Raw genomic sequence first — 20,772 nt, forward strand, 5'->3', positions numbered from 1 at the left:
GTCTTGGAGATAAAAGTCACTTTAAATGACCATTTCGTGTGCTCGACTCTCATTTTCAAGAGGATATAGTATCCGAGGTGGTTTAAAATACAAATCTGTGATCTACAATAGAAAAAGGAGAGAGTGTGGAATCCAATGAGCCAGCTTGTACCTAAGTTACGGTCAGAGCGAAAAAAGATACGTCCATCACTGCCTCTCAAGTCCTTCACTGTAACGTTCCTCATCTACGAATCTTTCATCCTCGCTCAAATTAATGGGGTAATCGTCACTTTCTCAGTCCGAATCTCTCTCGCTCCATTGTAAACAATGGGGAATTGTGAGAAATACTAGCTCCTGTGACGTCACGCTACTTCCGGTACAGGCAAGGCTTTTTTTATCAGCGAGCAAAAGTTGCGAACTTTATCGTCGATTTTCTCTACTAAATCCTTTCAGCAAAAATATGGCAATATCGCGAAATGATCAAATATGACACATAGAATGGATCTGCTATTCCCGTTTAAATTTTAAAAAATCATTTCAGTAGGCCTTTAAGTGCAGTAGCTATTAGGAAAAAGGACATGACTGATGGAATTGTTGAAATATGGCCAACAACAAAAAAATGACATGCAATAAATTCAGCAAAGAATATGGACATAGTTGTGCAGTGTAGCACAGGCAGATGAAAGATCGTGGGTTAAAACCTCCTGGCATATTCTTCCCAGGCCTAAATGTGCCTCAGGCTTTCACACGCAAGAATACGATTGAAATGTTTAAATCGCCTGCAGGTTTGGAAGACAATGTGAACGGTTGTCAGTTTCTCTGTATCCAGAGTGTAACCCCCCCCACCTCCTTCTGCTGGGACAGGGTTCTGTTGATAATGGACAGTGTAGTGTTATGAATCACAATGACACCAGGTTAGGGGCAACAAAATCACTCCATGTTTCAAGTGCTGTTAACTCTAGTCTAAGTAGGGTGAAGAGTGTGGACTTACCGTGTAGTTCGCTGAAATTGTTGTCGAGAGGTCAATTTGGCACATTGTCATCACTACTCATCGTCACCATCACTTGTACATAATTGTCAACTTTCAGACTTAATTTGCCGCTCGACACACTTGAAAACATGCCGCAGTTTTACACACGACCCACTGGGGTTTGTTTTTTTGCACTAATGCTTGCCTTTTTAGATACGCTTATTATCAGAGAACTGGACGCTCTGATTGGCTGCTTGGTCTCCAATGAGATCGCTTGTTACATTATCCGGGAAGCATTTGCCTGTGCCTGATGGAGTCAATTGTCGTGTCCCAATTCTAGCCTTTGCAACAGTTCCTGGTTGTGTTACATATTCACATCATCCTGCGTGCGGTCAGGTCCACAAAGTGAAAAAAAGAAAAGAAAAGACAAACCTAACAAAATATTAAATTATGAAGCAAAAGTTGTCTTAGATGTATTGTGTGTATGTGTGTTGCAGTCGGCAAATGTATCTCCTGCTCAAAGACAATTTTTCTATTTTTAAACTTAGTGAACGACTTTATACTATAACTAACCTAATTTGTAGAGCACTCTGGTCAACTTTGTTATTTTTAGATTTCAGAAATAAGAGGTTTTTAGGATATTCACATTTTTGGATTACATTTTGTATGTATTATTTATGCATTCATTCATTTGTATTAACAGTAAGGATCATGATTGTCTTTATAAACCAAGGAAAATCATTTTAAAGCTTTATTATTATTTAATATTTATGGAGTAGTGTATGGAGAAATATGATGTGATTGCTTTATTAGTTACATTTGTTAAATACAATGTAATATGTAAGGGACAAGCGGTAGAAAATGGATGGATGGATGTAATACAACACTCAGCTTTGCAAACTCGCTTGATGAGGTAGTTGGACATTTGTACCTTCACACTGTAGACAATTAAAATGATGTTCCAGAAAGATGTAAGTCTTCATGGTCTTTCTTGTTGGAATCCATATAGTAAAATCACACAACACTACTTAGATATTATTTGAAAAGAAGATTAAAGTACAGTAATAGAAAATAGAAATGTCTTCTGTTTAAAAATCCAGTTGTAAATGTTTGTACCTTTAACTGTACTCGTAAATATTAAGTGTAATATCAATTGAAATAATATAGTACCGTTTTGGAATAGTTGCAACTTAGGCACAACAGCGAAAGTTCCAGCACTTTCTTTATTATTTTATACAGGCAAAAAAAAATGCTTCCAGGTGATGAGCCAAACCTGCATTTACGTTATTATATCCCTTTCTTTTTGCGCTGTTGTCCTTTAAATTGTCTTGAGAGCCCATTTCCTCCTTGATAGTCCTACGCAGAGCAGCAGAGCAAACATAAACACAAGATCACATTAACAGTGAGTCAAACACATATAAAAGTTAACGTTTTCTAGTAAAATAAAAATGCACATGGCATTTACAAATAGCTAATATGATTTAAAATGCACAAATAGTTCAAATTACTATTCTAATTGGAGTCACACATTAGTAAGACATATATCAAGACATGAGTGAAGCTATTATGAAGAGACAGGTCTGCGGAGCTGGCGCTGGCTTCACAGTGTCTTGGCTGAAAGAGCAGGTATCGGACACCTCGGTCTCCTTGGACGCATCATCTCTCATCCACGCAGACTGGACACTGGCCGGGAGTTGGTGAGAGGCCGAGGGTGGAGTCGGCTCTCTTTGTTGCTTTGTTGGTTCTGCTCCTGTCTCTGGCCATGCTCCCCTCACCCCAGCAGACAATGGCGTACAACAACGCAGAGGCCACCACAGTGTATTTGTTTTTTTTTGTTGTTTTTGTTTTACTTTTGTAGCTGCATGTAGAAATGGTTGGTTGCATCAGCTCAGCTCTTTTAATGTCTTTAATGTCCGTTGACGTTTGATGTTTCCCTCTTACACACATGTGTATGTGTGCTATGGCTATGAGGTTTTTTTTCCAGGCCTAAGTCTGGACCCCTTTTCCAGGGGCCCAGGCTTAGACTTTTTTTTTTTTCCTCACCGCTCGTATTTTAGCACATATTTATATCACTAGTGTCCACCCAGTTACTTGTCTGGTTTTAGATGTTTTAAATAAATACATTTTACCCCGCCTTCCGCCCGAATGCAGCTGAGTTAGGCTCCAGCACCCCCAGCGATCCCGAACGGGACAAGATGAATGGGAAATTAAGATATACTTATATTCTTTAAAGTCGCTCTTTCAGCTCCACATAGCGCTGCCATTTTGAAAATGTTTTTTCAGGGTTTTTTTTACTTCTCTAATTGGTTCCCTTTTTGACACAAATATAACGGTGAGTAAAAACTTGCGCGAGCGCACAGCAGAAATCTGAGCGAGTGTAGAAAATAAAGCTGAATACACAGAGAAGAGAGAGAAAGAGAGGGCACATTGGTGTGATTGTGTAGAAAGTAGTAATTATTAAAAGTGTTAATATGGATATTAGCAAACATGCAAACACTTTTATTGTGCACAAAAAGCTTGTATCTACAATTAATGACACCTGGCGCCTTGTACAAAATAAATAATCAGTGAAATTTGACTGGAAATAGTCCACAAAGGCGGGGAAATTGCAATATTACAGAAAAAAATCGAAATGACAGGACAAGCAAAGAGGCCAACGAGTGAATGCTCAGTTTGAGTGCAGGCCAGCGAGAGACAATAAAGGAAATTGCACCCAGAGTCCAGCATTGTATAAGAATAGACCCTTAATACACCTAGACCTCAGTGACCCAGTCGCAGATGTAAATGTAGTTAATCAATCAATCAACCAATCAAAGTTTATTTATATAGCCCTAAATCACGAGTGTCTCAAAGGGCTGCACAAGCCACAACGACATCCCTCGGCTCAGATCCCACATCAGGGCAAGAAAAAACTCAACCCAATGGGATTGCAATGAGAAATCTTGGGGGGGACCGCAGATGTGGGGAGCCCCACCCCCCTGGGCGACTGGTGCAATAGACGTCGAGTGGATCTACATCCTAGTGTGAGAGTCCAGTCCATAGTGGGGCCAGCCGGAGATCGTCTTGGGTGGAGACAAGTCAGCAGAGCAGAGACGTTCCCAACTGATGCACAGATGAGTGGTCCATCCCGGGTCCTGATTTTGAACAGGACTTTGAACCATCTGTGGTCACCTAATCTGTGCCCAGAAAAGAGATGGCAGATCAACTGGTCTAAAAGGGGGGTCTATTTAAAAGCCAGAGTTTACAAATGAGTTTTAAGATGGGACTTAAATGCTAGTCTGTGATCATATGGGTCCCATGAGCCCAAAATTGTGTTTTTTTAGGATTAGGTGTCAAAGTGTCATTAGTTTTCAAACAGTTGAACTGTGCAACAAAATCATATTGATTGTGTATCTCTGCATGATGCCCTTCATCATTTCCACTTTGATTCAACAAATCAAAGGTAACTATGTCAATTTGTCAGCATGAGTCCGCTCGGATCGCTACTGTCTTGTCGTCTTTAGTATGCAGATGTCGTGTCTCTACAACAGCTGTAGAGTCAGCAGTCAAGCACCTACTAAAAGACTCAGCATATCGTGCTGGTACTGGCTGATTGTCGTCATTATTGCAGTCCAACGCTTTCTGCCAAGAGCTCAGCGGCATTGTAAGACAACCTAGAAATGCAGTTAGGTCCTGAACTATTTTGACAGTTCCTTTGTCTTTTGCTATTTAGGAATGACCGTTATGCAAAATATCTATAGTCAGGGCGTCAAAAGTATTTGGACAATTGACACAATCTTGTTGTTTAAGCTAAATGTAAAAGTATTGATTTGTAATTAGATTTGTTCTTTGTCCTAAAGCAGTCTCTTTTAAATAGTGCGGCGGGCCACCCCGGGGGGATGCGGTGTGATGCCAGAGGGGCCCCTAGTGACCCCGGGGGCATGCTTAATCAGTATCACGCAGTATCATGCTTCAAACCCCACTTCAAAAAGTTGTGCACTTCAAAACGTGCTCATTATAGACATTTATCTTGACTTCCTCATTTTTATTTATAAAAAAACTAGTAGAAATTGTTGCATTCAGTTTTTGTATTGTAAATTAAAGTATTTATATATTGTGCTCCTGAGTTAATGTAGCTGATCAATTTGAAATATTTTTTTAATCATTGATTGTATTTAATTAAATTTTTTAGTATCAAATGGTTCAAGTCAGCTTAAAAAAAATGTTATAGTTTAAAAACAATTTATTTATTTTTGTTATTTCAGGCAAGTCGATGCACTTTAAATATTTTTTGTTGCAGCCTAAAAAACAATGTTAATAAAGTTAATGTTTATTGTAATTTGATCAATATTTCTTATTTTTGTTTTCTTTAATGTTGGTAAGGATACAATGTTATGTAGAGGCATACTTACAACAATTTTATAGACAGATTATACAATCAATAGTCACGGCAGAGAGTGGGCAGGGGTGGGAAATGTTTTGTTCTTCCGAGAAAAATTATTGAAAAGCACTGTCATAAAATGTAAAATTCAGTCTTAGGTGGATATAAGTGGTTCTTCGTTGGTTCAGTACGTATTTCTGTATTCTACTGTCAAATTGGTTAAAGGGGACATACCATGTTTTTAATCTACATTTAAAACACTTTGGATATGTTTTGGTGTAAAAAAAAAAAAACATTTGAAAAATTAGCTCCACAGTTGTTTTTTTTAAATTGTTTTTTCAATCTGACTTGAAGATGTTGAACTCTGGAGGTGTTCCCAAATTGCAAATAAAACCACGCCCCTCTCTCTAAAAGCCTGATAAATTATCTTTAGAACATGTACACTGTTTAAATATATATCTTAAAGTCATCACTGATATTTTTTTTCTAGACATGGTTGATAATAAACCTGCTAAACATTATATTGATTCACCTAGTCACAACATTAGGTACACTTGCATACTCGCCGATTAATTCAGACTTGCATAAAAAAGCTGCTTTTACCAGCATATTCTGTGTGTCACTACATGTCGCACATCTGTGTTGTTATGCACATGCCATGGTTAAATGAAAAATAATACTTGATCCTACCTGTTTTTTGTGTTTCCTCCCCCTCTGACTGAGAACTTGACTAAATGTCCAAATAAGTACGTCCATCTCACTGTGATGTCACAACGTAGCCAGACTGAAAATAAAACCCATGAGTAGAGGCATTCAAAACTGTGTGCAAGTTTACTCCAAAAGGCATTAGCCTTATATTGTGATGCTTTGGCATTGTTTTACATGAGTATCCAACTTTGTAACAACATTTATAAGTCAGTAAAGACAAAATTAATCATAGGTCCCCTTTAGAGAGAAGACTGTGTAGTTTGCATCAGAGAGGACACTCTGATGCACGGCACACTTGTATGTCACCTCCTTAATCTAGAGCAGTGTTTTTCAACCACTGTGCCGTGAGATTATCTAATTTCACCTATTTGGGTTAAAAATAGTTTTTGCAACCAGTTATTATAGTCTGCAAGTAATGTGTTGTTGTTGAGTGTCGATGTTGTCTAGAACTCGGCAGAGTAACCGTGTAATACTCTTCCATATCAGTAGGTGGCAGCAGGCAGCTAATTGCTTTGTAGATGTCGGAAACAGCGGGAGGCAGCCACCAGGTAAAAAGGTATCTAATGCTTACACCAAAAATAAATAAAAGGTGAGTGCCCCTAAGAAAAGGCCTTGAAGCTTAGGGAAGGCTGTGCAGAACGAAACTAAAACTGAACTGGCTACAAAGTAAACAAAAAAAGACTTACTGTGGAGCAGACGGCGTCCACAAAGTACATCCGAACATGACATGACAATCAACAAGGTCCCCACAAAGAAGGATAAAAACAACTGAAATATTCTTGCTTGATAAAACAAAGTAGATGTGGGAAATATCGCTCAAAGGGAGACATGAAACTGCTACAGGAAACTACCAAAAAAAGAGAAAAAGCCACAAAAATAGGAGTGCAAGACAAGAACTAAAACACTACGCACAGGAAAACAGCAAAAAACTCTAAATAAGTCATGGCGTGATGTGACAGGTCGTGACAGTACACCTACTTTAAGACAAGAGCTATATTGATGCATGGTTGGTTTTGGTTTAAAGTCATATCCAACAATTGCGACAACAAAAGTTTTTTAATGATTTCTGCTGGTGGTGTGCCTCCGGATTTTTTCCAACGCAAAAAATGTACCTTGGCTCAAAAAAGGTTGAAAAACACTGATCTAAAGACTATGTAGGAGTTATATAGGATGTCACCAGAAATTGCCATGTGTGGGTTTTTTTAAACAAAATAAAAAGATAAAAAATTACAATAATAATAATTGCCAGCATCAGTGCAAACTAAACAATGTTGCTCATTTCAGTGCAAAAGTGATTTGTTGAAATTAGTTAGGTTTGAGTGGCTTTGTCTGCATGTATGAAATCCCACATAATCTAAAATTAAGTTGTAGCAACTGTTTATAATACAGTTACAGACTACCATTACTTCCTACTGTGCCACTGTTTGTACACAAACCTTAAAATGTGCTATTCACTCCCACTTATCATTCTGTGTTTGTTCTAATTTACCCCGTAGGCTTTTTGAGCACAGGGGACCAGTCTGCTAAAGGGAACTATGGTTTATTGGATCAGATCCAAGCCCTGCGCTGGCTCAATGAAAACATTGGCCACTTTGGAGGAGACCCGGAGAGAATCACCATCTTTGGCTCAGGAGCTGGCGCCACCTGTGTTAACCTTCTCATCCTATCTCACCACTCAGAAGGTAAGGATCTGGCTTTTTTGTCAATGAGGCACAGACTACCTAGGATTTGAAAAAAAATATTCTTCACTTAGTGGCAACAGTCCATTTGTTTTTATGTACACATCTGTCAAAGCCCAAATTATTTAATGTGAAAAATGTTGTGGGTCTAGCAAATGCAAATTTTTCATCCAGCGGGCCTGGCACTCTCAAATCAACCCTTCTGGTATAAACTCAAGGATTCAAGGAACTTTATTGTCATACCAGCAAAAATAGAATGGCACAAAATGTAGTACCCGAGGTCCCAGATTAAGATTTAGTACTATGAGAGCAACAATTTAAATATGTAGTAATGTGCACCAGCGTTGTCAAAAGTATCGATACTTCGATACCAATTCGATATCAACACGCAAAAAAATACTTTATCTGCATTTTTCAATATTGCCGCGTCAATTCTTGGCTCTTAAGTGGTGAGTCAGTGCCGAAGAAGAACGCCTACTGTCTTTGAATACGTTTACACTGCAGGCCAAAGTGAACCAAATCTGATTCTTTCGAAATCAGATTTTTTCCAGCTAACTGTTTAGTTTACAAGTAAGATGTGAATTTTATCAGACTACAGTATAAACGTGCACAAGCCCCAATTTGGCCCCAATGTGGCCTCAACGTCACTTGCGTACGCAGTTTGACAAAGTGAAAACAAAAGAAGTAGACTGGGTTCTGCAAAGGAACAAGGAAGTCGCACTACACAAGAAAACATGGACACCACTGATCAGCGTGTTAGTGGGTTTGTGCCATGGCTTGTTGTGTAGAGAAAGTAGACACATGATGGAAAACAATTGCAGGAGGAGAAAGAAGAGAATAGCAAAATGGAAAACAGTTTGAACACCACCGCTTTATTTATTTCACCAGGAAGGCGAGGTGTAGCCTGGGGGCCAATTTCTGAACAGATCTCTTTTTTTTATGAGCCTGTGGCATATTATAGAAATAAAATAAAGGAAGAAAAAAAAAAAGGAAAAATACAGTATAAAAGCGTAACATAATGAGAAAAGGCTAAAATATTAATACCGTATTTTTCGGACTATAGGGCACACTTAAAATCCTTTGATTTTCTCAAAAATCGACAGTGTGCCTTATAATTCGGTGCACTCTATGGTCCGTAAAAAAATACGGTCCTAATAATGAATAAAAACACAAAGATTAATCTTTAAATATTAGTTTTAGCCTTTTTGGTAGCCTATTTCATTACAAATTACATGATGTCACGCTCCCACCATATTTAAAATAAAAACAAATCCTGTTTGTTTTATGTACTTGAAGGCTCCTCGCCACTGCTCTTCTTATTAGAATGTAAAATAGTTGACTATATTTATTATTTACAACCATATTTATAAGCACCGTATTGTTTGTTTTGATATACTGGGAGGCTTTAGGCCATTGCTGTTGTTTTGAATGTATAGTTACCTCTTGGCAGCTGATACTACAATTTGAATTCGGTGCAAAAAGATTGTTAAAGCACAGTGATCTGAAATACCTGAAAGTTTCAAACAGTTTTTAATAAAGTAGTGAATTTAAAAGTACACAAGTTATTTCATCGTAGTGTCGAAAAGGCATCGATAATTGTGGTAATTTATTATTATTGGTATCGGCTATTGAAATTCTGGTATCTTGACAACCATACTGTGTACCCTTTTGGCCATGCAAAAGATGCTACCCCAGTACTTTGTATAGTCGAACCCGCCCCTCACATTGGCTGATGTAATTCAGGGGTTGGGATACCGGGGCAGTTGCTTGCTGATCCAGACCGAGAGAGAAGAAGAGTTGCCCAGTTTCCACATTAAAGCGTAGAGAGCAGCCTGCTATAAGGTGTGCAGTCCTGTTTTGTAGACACCAATAAAAGGCTGATTTGTGCACAGTCATACTGCCTCATCGTCGTTCCGCCGACATTACTATATTATAATATAACAGCGCTGCTGCGGTAATTTCTGTTTTATGTTTTTACTAAAGCTTTTGCACATGCATACATCTTTCTTGGGTGTAGAAGCCAGGTTAATATGGCCATGCTTTTTTTATGAAGGTTATTTTGCACTGAATTGGAAGTAAGTGTGTGCATTTGAATGCTATGTAACTAGGTATGGGTACATTATACTTTTGAACAAATATGGTACCAATTCCTGGTGCTTGAAAATCAATATCGGTAATCAACAGTACTGATTTTTGGTACTTTTGTGTGTGTTGATGAATGTTAAATTTTTTATCTGTAATTTGTTAGTGTAACATTTAAAAAGGAGCTGATTATAACTGCGCTGTCCATTTGCTATATCTTGTTTTCTTATTGAATTGTTGAGTCTCATTTGCAAGTATTATATAGTAGATTTTTCATCCAAATGCCATTAAGTTGAATGTCTAGTCTTATGTTGCGCCCTGTAAGGTATTTATACTGTAAGTATCGTATTCATTACACACCAGCTGTTTAATTATAATGTGCATTTTAGTTGTAGTTTTCATTACAACATTTAGAGGTTTTATGCCATGTAAATTCATTAATAGTAATCAGTAGAATGTAAATGGAAAAGTCAACATCAACATCAAGCTAGGGCATTTTGAAAAAAATGGAGCCTTACTGTGCATTCTAGCGTTTTCTACGCGTTCCTCAGTAATGCAAAAAAGGAGGAAATTATCAAAATTGTAAGGAAGAACAAATCTAAGACCTCAACTGACTCACGGAATAGATATGAACACGATTTAAAAATGTATAGAAGTAATCTCAAAACCTCTAACATATGAGCAATTTCCTAACAAAATGAAAATAGCGAAAGTGTTACCAATATATAAAACTGCAGACAAACACCAATTTACAAACTATAGACCGATTTCTTTACTTCCACAATTTACAAAAATCCTTGAAAGACAATTCAATAACAGATTAGAAAAATTCATAAACAGGAGTGGAAGACTCGCAGAAAACCAATATGGATTTAGAGCTAACATTTCAACATTATCAACGCAATAGATGGTAAAAAGTGCGCTGTTGGAATAATTGTGTGTAAGTTATCACAAAAACTTTCCATTGTGAGTTTCCAATGAACAGACAAGAAGCTGTCTCTGCTGCACCAAGCCAAACGCTTGGAAGATTCCGCTGTGTACGATAGAAACAGACGGGAGGGGTCATCCATTGTCCTCGAAAACCTGATCAAGCTGAATCCACGACAAGCCCAAGCCCGAGGGATCTTCTTCTTTTGTCTTCTAATGTGACCGAAAACACTGACTGTTTACATACTACCCATTCATGTTGAGACAGGTGTTGTTGCGTAAACATTGAACATCTAAATAAAAGAGGAGACGAAAGCCTTCTTCGTCAGAGCGTGGGTGACACTGTAGAGGTTGCAGTGTCGACATGGCATCTCCTCAATTGAGTCCAAATTTGATTCTGTCTCTGTTTAATTCCTTACCTTTTGTCTTGTTAGATAGATATATGTCAACAGGGTTTGAACCTAACATGCGCAGCTGCAGTATTTATGGATCTAATAGAAGCATTTGACACAATCGGGAAGTAATTCTTTACTAGTGCAAACGGCAGCCACTGCACATACACACACACACTACTACAATCATCAACAATAATTATCCTACAATACCTTCTTCGTGGACAAGGAGAGACACAGCCATTGATTCACGCTCGATCGCTTTATTACCTGTCAGTGAAAAAATTCTACCAGCTCTGCAGTCACTAATCTCATTCCAATCTGCAGAGCCAATGAACGCGCCCTCGCTGATGTCACCCTTCATTTGGCAACAATGTACTCAAGGTACTCAAAGCCAGAGGTGTGGACTCGAGTCACATGACTTGGACTCGAGTCAGACTCGAGTCATGAATTTGATGACTTTAGACTCGACTTGACGAAATGTAAAGAGACTTGCAACTCGACTTAGACTTTAACATCAATGACTTGTGACTTCACTTGGACTTGAGCCTTTTGACTTGACATGACTTGCTACTTTCCCCAAAACCTAAAGTTTAAAAAGTTATTTGGGAGCGCTCCGTAGCTTTCATTTTGTACGTGTCTGTCTATCAGCGTGTGTGCTGCGTGTCAGCGTGTGTGCTCTCAGTACAACAGCCAATCAAATTAGATCTACATTGTTTTCATCACACAGCATTCAGCCAATCAAATTGCAGGACAACCAATGAACAAGAGTTGTCAAACAACGCGCCAGTGAGAAAGATTTATACCAAAGTTGGTTTCGTTCGGGTATAAAAACTACGACTTGGTCAACAAAAAACGAATTGCCGTATGCAAATCACGCAGTTCGAATATTACAGACGGAGACGCAACAACTTCCAACTTCGTTCGACATTTGAAGTTGCACAAAGAAGGGTAAGTTTTGAATGTAAGCTAACGTTTATTGGCTAAGTAACATGACTTTTATTTGCTGTGTAGTTAAATCAGTGAGGCTGTAAACTCACTGCTAACGTCAAAACCATAGACATCTTATAAGTAGACGCAGCATCGAGCGCTACTGCTTACTGGCGCAGACGAGACGCGGGGCCGCCATCTTGGAGTGGTGATCCGCTCCACTCAGTGCAATTCATTTGGCAGGAGCAATAAACTGTCAGCGCATTTAATTCATTTTACCTCACTGAATACCACTCATTTTCACGCGCTTTTTTGTCATACGTGTAGCTATGATAACGGACACATGTTTTATTATTCATAGTTTGCTTAACAGTAATAGAATATTCTTATATGCTATAAGTGACCAGACGTCCGAGATCAAAACTGGGAATATAAACCCAGAGAAGGGGGAAAAAAACGGTCAGCTATTTTTAAGTTAAAGAAACAATATAATTACGTTATGTATACATGCGTATATCCTACATAAACAATGTATGAATACATTAGATATCTATATATCTTATAGACCGTATCTCTGTTGCTGCAGCAGCAGAGAGTTTATTCTGTCTTGACACTTTGTATTGATATTTTGTATTACATTCTTCCCTTAAATGATAATGTTTACAGTGATTGTTATATATGTATTTTTTATGTATGTCGCTTTGGATAAAAGCGTCTGCCAAATACTTAAACATATATAAACACCTGAAAGTCTTTATATCAGCTAAAACCACCAATCTGTTTCACTGGATTCAGAATAAAACCAAATGCTGTCTTACCCAACAATGTTAGTATTTGAATATTGTTACTTGAAGACTTATTCCTGGTTACAATTATACTGTTAAGAAAGTATTGTCTTATATTTTGCCTAAAATGAGAATGCATCATAATCAGTGGCGGCTGGTGAATTTTGTTTTAGGGGGGGCTGAAAGTTTGTAAACCAAACCCCTGTAGGGCAGTCATCCTCCCCCAGAAGATTTGTTTGTGAATTTCACATACAAATATTGAAGATCTTTGCTCCTTCTTAACTCTGTGTTAAATGTTATTTTCATAAAATACAACCAAAAGTACATTAATGTTAAATCTTACTTGTGAAAAGTAATCCCCCGATTCCTATTTTCAACAGTCCGCTCATTTGAGCAGGAAAACGCTGAACACCAGCCCGGCATCTTTGTTTTCTACCTGTCAACTGTCAGTTTAGGCTGCTCGCCGGCTCCTCATCACCACTTCAAGATGCAATTTGCTCGCGTCACAGCAACCAATACTGCGTCTACTTATAAGATGTCTATGGTTATAACATCATTTCAAACACAGCAATATGTTGCGTCCACTGCAGATTGCTTCCTTATTCATACTTTTTGTCAAGTGATTTTTTTAAGCAGGGTTGCATGAGGTACCTATACATAACGTTACGTTAGTCATTGTATCACACACAGTAACATAACGTTAGACGGCGGTCAGCAGCACCGCATATTTTAGCCACCTACAAAAAGACAAACATAGTCAAATAAAGGTCAGTTAAAATGTATACTATATTAAGAATATGTGTACATATTGCATCTAAAAAGTACAACTCTGTTCATTGTTGTGTTCATGTATTTGTTATGTTTTTCATGTGTACGCACACATAAACACACATACAGTATGAGATGAGATCAATGAGATAAGGTAAGAACAGAATAGAAACTGCTGTGGAACTAGTTACAATGCAATATGCCATGGAAATACAATGTTAACACTTTTGTACAAATAAGTACAGTTGCACTTGTTTTTGCAAATGTGTTTATTCTGTAAAGGAATGAGTTAAATGTTTAAAATTGTTTAAACTATTAAAATGACTGGTTAATAGTGCTATTATGAATTGCAATGTCAGTACTATTTTTTTTCCTGCTGTTTCAAATGCACTTGTTTTAATAAATAAATACAGCGGTTTAAAAGCATACACAATCTGTGTAAAAATATTAGTCTGTGGTTAAAAGGACTTGAAAGGACTCGAAACTCAAAATGCAGGACTTGTGACTTGACTTGAGACTTTCCAGTCTTGACTTTGGACTTGACTCGGGACTTGCCTGTCTTGACTCGGGACTTGACTCGAGACTTGAGGGCAAAGACTTGAGACTTACTTGTGACTTGCAAAGCAATGACTTGGTCCCACCTCTGCTCAAAGCGCTTTGACAGTATTTCCACATTCACCCATTCACACACACATTCACACACTGATGGCGGGAGCTGCCATGCAAGGCGCTAACCAGCAGCCATCAGGAGCAAGGGTGAAGTGTCTTGCCCAAGGACACAACGGACGTGACTAGGATGGTAGAAGGTGGGGATTGAACCCCAGTAACCAGCAACCCTCCGATTTCTGGCACGGCCACTCTACCAACTTCGCCACGCCGCCCCTATAAAGTAAAGTAGGTAGGGTCCATGGTAAAGCCGCATTATTGTAGATTGTATTATGATGAACCCCAAGATGCAGAGATAGCAGGCTTGATGCAGGAAAACATGACTTTAATGTCAATAATGCAGGGAAAACGCAAACCAGGAACCAGGAGAGAGGAAACAGGATACAAGGAAAGCAGGCAACAGGCAACAGGATTCAAGGAAAACTGGAGACAGCAAACAGTCTACCGCATACAATCCTCCAGCACTGACTGGAGGGAGAGGCAGGTATAAATAGTAGCCTGATTGGCAATTGCCACCAGGTGTGCCAGGCTGCCAATCAGGGACAGATATGGGAAACGAGCGCTCAGGGAGACGTGCAGGAACTGGAAGCAAAATAAGAGCGCTGACAGGAAATAAAACACAGAGGAAATACCAAAACATAACCAAACTGTCAGTGACAAGCCTGACAGACAGTAATTGACAAAAACTGTACCCTTATTTCAAACACGAAAAGTCTAAATATGGTATACACACTTTGTTAACCAAGAATGTTTACATAACATTTCAAAATAGTCATTAATCTTTACCCACCAGTGGTCATCCCAAATAACACCATTCACAGATCACATTGGCCGAACTGTCCCTGTCCTGTGAAATAAATCTGGAAAATAGAGACAATGTGCTACTGACTTTATTATACTCCTGAGAGCCAGCGCCCTCTGCAGTGGACTTTTTGGAGAATTTATTTTTTCCTATTATGCATACGGTATCTGTTGGTGTTGGTCCACTGTGTTTTCTGAGGTCCACGGTCCAGGAAGTTTTAGAGCACTTCATGCTTCCCGCTGCTGACCAACATTATGGAGAATCGGATTTCCTTTTCCAACAGGACTTGGCACCTGCACTCAGTGCCAAAACTACCAGCACCTGTCTAATTAATTAGCCAGCAAACTCGCCTGACCCCATAGTTTTTCTATGGTATTGTCAAGAGGAAAAGGAAACCTGAGGAGTGCCACAGACTGACCAACTCCATGCAACACCGTATTGCTGCAGTAATTCAGGCAAAAGGCTACCTGACCAAGTATTGAGTGCTGTACATGTTCATACGTTTTATGTTCATACCGTTAAGTTGGCCAACATTTCTACAAATCCTTTTCTATTGGTCATAAGTAACATTAACATTTTCTAAGATACTAAATTCAGGATTGTCATTAGTTTTCACTTCAAATCATTGACATTTAAAGAAATAAACACTTGAAATATATCAGCTTGTCTGTAATGAATGTATTTAATATACAAATTTGACTTTTTGCATGACATTACTGTAATAGGATTTTGATCATATTTTAATTTGTTGAACAGCACATGTATACTGTATATATATATATTATGTGTATATATATGTATATATATATGCATATACAGTATGTATATATATATATATATACGTGTATATATATATATATATATATGCATATACAGTATGTATATATATATATATATATACGTGTATATATATATATATTTACGCATATATATATATATATATGTATATATATATATATATATATATATATATATATTATAAATATACTGTATATACGTATATATATTATATATACGCAAAGTATTTACTTTTTAGGAAAATGTAGTATTTTGTATGTAAAGTAACTCCCTGCTGCATGTCTACCATGATTATGAAGCGGTTTTTTTGGGATGCCTCATTTTGTGTACGTCACTGCAGGGGTTTACAAATGCCCATTTTGCTTTTGCAGGTGCAGTGCGCTGAAAAATCATCTAGTTCTGCATGCAATTGAGTGCTTGACCTCAAACTGCAGATATGCATACACAACATCACATACTGTATATCCTCCCGAGAACCAACATCCTCTGCAGTGGACATTTGTTTTTGGTCAATTTTTTTGCATGATATCTGAAATAGCCCTTTTATGTAAAACATAACACGCAAAATGTTGACTGCTGAGGAGGCTGGTTCTCAGGAGAATACAGTGGGCTTCAAGGATAAAAACAAATATAAAAACTGCCTTTTAATATCTTGCACATGTCTGTCTAGCTAGTTGCATAGTAATTGTCCAAAGACACATTTCAATCGTATGCTCCAAAAAATTAATATAATAATTTTTTTGAGAATAAAAATCTGCGTCCTCTGAAATGGACATCTCTTTCCTTTCATTATTTGTGAAATAGCCTAAGACAAAAAAAAATCCACAGCAGAGGAGGCTGGTTCTCAGAAGGGCTTGTATGGACTTCAACAATAAAAAACATGACTGCCATATACTGATTTTTAAGTCAGAGTGTGAATAATTGACTGCACTGACTAATCCTTCAGTATTTTATTTGTGACATATAAAATACCCACCAGATGTTAGATCCCTAAATCCGCTGGTGTAATGATGAATCTGAAAATATGAATGGAAGTGACACTTTGAACTTTATTCTAAGAAATCGGATGAGATTAATGACAAACTGTTACCCTTCACAATGGCAAGGTGACCTTAAATGTATATATATATATATATATATATATATATATATATAGATATATATATATATATATATATATATATATATATAGATATATATATATATATATATATATATATATATATATACATATGTATATACATATATATACTGTATATATGTGTATATATGTAAATGTGTATATGTATATATTTGTATATGTATGTGTATATATATATATGTGTATATGCATATATATGTATATATATGTGTGTGTATACGTATATATACTGTATGTGTATATATATATATATCTGTATATGTATATATGTATACGTATATGTGTGTGTATATATATATATATATATATATATATATATATATATATATATATATATATATATATATATATATATATATATATATATATATATATATATATATATTAGGGATGTCCGATAATGGCTTTTTGCCGATATCCGATATTCCGATATTGTCCAACTCTTTAATTACCGATACCGATATCAACCGATACCGATATCAACCGATACTGAGATATACAGTCGTGGAATTAACAAATTATTATGCCTAATTTGGACAACCAGGTATGGTGAAGATAAGGTCCTTTTTAAAAAAAATTATAAAATAAAATAAGATAAATAAATTAAAAACATTTTCTTGAATAAAAAAGAAAGTAAAACAATATAAAAACAGTTACGTAGAAACTAGTAATTAATGAAAATGAGTAAAATTAACTGTTAAAGGGTAGTACTATTAGTGGACCAGCAGCACGCACAATCATGTGTGCTTACGGACTGTATCCCTTGCAGACTCTGACATATATCACCAATGTATCATTTTTAACCGGAAAATTCCCAGACAAAATGAAAATTGCAAAAGTCGTACCAATCTATAAGAATGGAGACGTACACCAGTTTACTAACTACAGACCAGTTTCATTACTTCCACAATTCTCCAAAATCATGGAAAAATTATTCAATAGTCGATTAGATTTATTTATTAACAAAAGTGGGACGCTCGTGGAGAACCAATATGGATTTCGAGCAAATATCTCAACATCAATACCATTAATTAAAATAACAGAGGAAATTACCAATGCAATAGATGGTAAAGAATGTGCGGCAGCAGTATTCATGGACTTAACAAAAGCATTTGATACAATTAATCATGATATTTTAATACAAAAATTAGAACGATATGGCATCAGAGGTTTGGTATTGAACTGGGTAAGAAGCTATTTAACCAACAGGAAGCAATATGTGAAGATGGGTGAAAATATGTCAACACGGCTAGATATATCCTGTGGTGTGCCGCAGGGATCAATACTGGGACCAAAATTGTTTAATCTTTATATAAACGACATTTGTAAAGTTACAAAGGACTTAAAGTTAGTTTTATTTGCAGATGATACAACTGCTTTCTGTTCAGGAGAGAACACACAGAAGATAATACAAATAATAACAGAAGAAATGAACAAATTAAAAAGATGGTTTGACAAAAACAGACTATCTTTGAATCTCAGTAAAACTAAAATAATGCTATTTGGTAATAGTAGGAAAGAGCATCATACGCACATACAAATAGACGGAGTAGACATCGAAAGGGTAAAAGAAACCAGATTTTTGGGAGTATTAATAGATGATAAAATGAACTGGAAATCTCATATACAAAACATACAACATAAGGTAGCAAAAAACATTTCAATAATGAATAAAACAAAACACGTCCTGGGCCAAAAATCACTTCATATTCTCTACTGCTCACTAGTGTTACCATATCTGACTTATTGTGCAGAAATATGGGGAAATAACTACAAATGTGCGCTACATTCGTTAACCATGTTACAAAAAAGATCAGTTAGAATAATACATAATGTTGGATATAGAGAACATACAAACCCTTTATTTATTAAGTCAAAAATATTAAAGTTTGGTGATTTGGTAAAATTGCAAACAGCTAAAATGATGTACAAAGCAATCTATAACCTGCTACCAAAGAATGTACAACATTTCTTCTCAACTAAAGAGGAGAAATATAACCTTAGAGGAAAAAATAATTTAAAACATTTATATGCACGTACAACACTTAAAACTTTTAGCATAACAGTATGTGGAATTAAATTATGGAATGGATTAAGTAAAGAAGTTAAAAATTGTACTGACATGATCCAGTTTAAGAGGTTGTTTAAATTAATAGTGCTTACAAAGTACAAAGAAGAAGAATTATGAGAAAAACTTCCAACCTTATTGAAAATATTCTTCATCTCAGTATGTTAATAATGACTGAATTAATTAATTACATATTACAAACTGTTGTATATACTAATTCATAGATGTTATTTTATTATATAAAAAGGTCAGTAAATGATTTGATATAATTGTAAATGCTTTGAAGTGGGAAAGGGGTAGGATTAAATAAGCTTTGCTTCTTCCTACTCCTTTTCGGGCATGATGTAAATGAAATGATATGAAATTGTGTGATGTATTATGATGTAAATGTGTTCATGTTCGAAATAAACTAAAAGAAAGAAAGAAAGAAAGACTGTATTGATATATATTGATATATAATGTAGGAACCAGAATATTAATAACAGAAAGAAACAACCCTTTTGTGTGAATGAGTGTAAATGGTGGAGGGAGGTTTTTTGGGTTGGTGCACTAATTGTAAGTGTATCTTGTGTTTTTTATGTTGATTTAATTAAAACAAAAAACAAACAAACAAAAAAACCGATACCGATAATTAAAAAAACGATACCGATAATTTCCGATATTACATTTTAAAGCATTTATCGGCCGATAATATCGGCAGGCCGATATTATCGGACATCTCTAATATATATACATATTTTTATATATTTTTGTCTGTGTATGCAATGGTCGGGTGAACACTTCTCTGATAATCGTGACTCAGACAACGGAGACAGATGGCAGATGTTGTCTGGTATTAAATTTAAAAAACATTGTATGCACCACATCATACTTGGATTTTCTGTGGAGTGGAATCAATATACACTCACCAGACACTTCATTAGGTATACCTGCACAATCTCATGAGATCATCAAGATGATGTCTTTACAAAGGCGCTGAAGCTCAGGTTTTATTGACGCTGTCAAAGAGGAATTCATTTAACAATATGTTTATTATGGTGATTGTATTTTTCAGTGGTGCGCAAGGAGGGATGGGTACTGAATGCGGTACTTTTATAGGCACCGACCGAATTATGTCAGGACTACAGGGTATTGATTCACGTATAATCAAACTATGCCATATTTTGATATCTTTTGTTGCATGTGACGTCACGTCCGGTTGCAGACTGGGCAGAACCAACAAGCATTCAGAGCGGACTAACTTTTTCTAGACAATGTTGCAATTTGCCATGCCAACAAAGTAAATATGTGGAAATGCTCAAATGTACAGTAAGGCTCCGCTTTTCAAAATGCGCTAGCTCTATGCTCTTTTTACACTGGATTCGCCATAGACATGCTACTGATTAGCATTGGTGATTTCACATGGCGTTTTCAACACCTCCAAATGTGGTAAATAAACTAAAACTAAAATGTATGTTACAATCAAACAGTTGGTGTACAATAAGTACAATAATTTGTAGGGCGCAACAAAAGACAAGATTTAACTTCATGGCAAAGATTACATCCTGGTTAGACAACACCCTATGGCCTATAGATTACACTGTTAAATGCTTTGTCTTGAAAATGCAACTGCATGCAACATCTACTATATAATACTTGCAAATGAGACGCATAAATGTAAGAAATCGAGATATAACAACTGGACAACACAGCTATCATGAGCAGCTCATAAATGAGA

General features: G+C 36.5%; 1 protein-coding gene across 3 annotated transcripts in view; it reads left to right on the plus strand.

Moving 5' to 3' along the window:
• Positions 1–20,772, plus strand: part of nlgn2b (neuroligin 2b) — a 312,849-nt gene that overhangs the window by 279,686 nt on the left and 12,391 nt on the right. For all 3 annotated transcript variants that reach the window (XM_062048113.1, XM_062048110.1, XM_062048112.1), the window contains one exon: positions 7,514–7,699. In XM_062048113.1, the coding sequence (XP_061904097.1) occupies positions 7,514–7,699 (186 nt within the window). The remainder of the gene's footprint in view (positions 1–7,513; positions 7,700–20,772) is intronic.

The sequence above is a fragment of the Entelurus aequoreus genome, linkage group LG05, assembly GCF_033978785.1.
Source record: "Entelurus aequoreus isolate RoL-2023_Sb linkage group LG05, RoL_Eaeq_v1.1, whole genome shotgun sequence".
NCBI classification, from domain to species: domain Eukaryota; kingdom Metazoa; phylum Chordata; class Actinopteri; order Syngnathiformes; family Syngnathidae; genus Entelurus; species Entelurus aequoreus.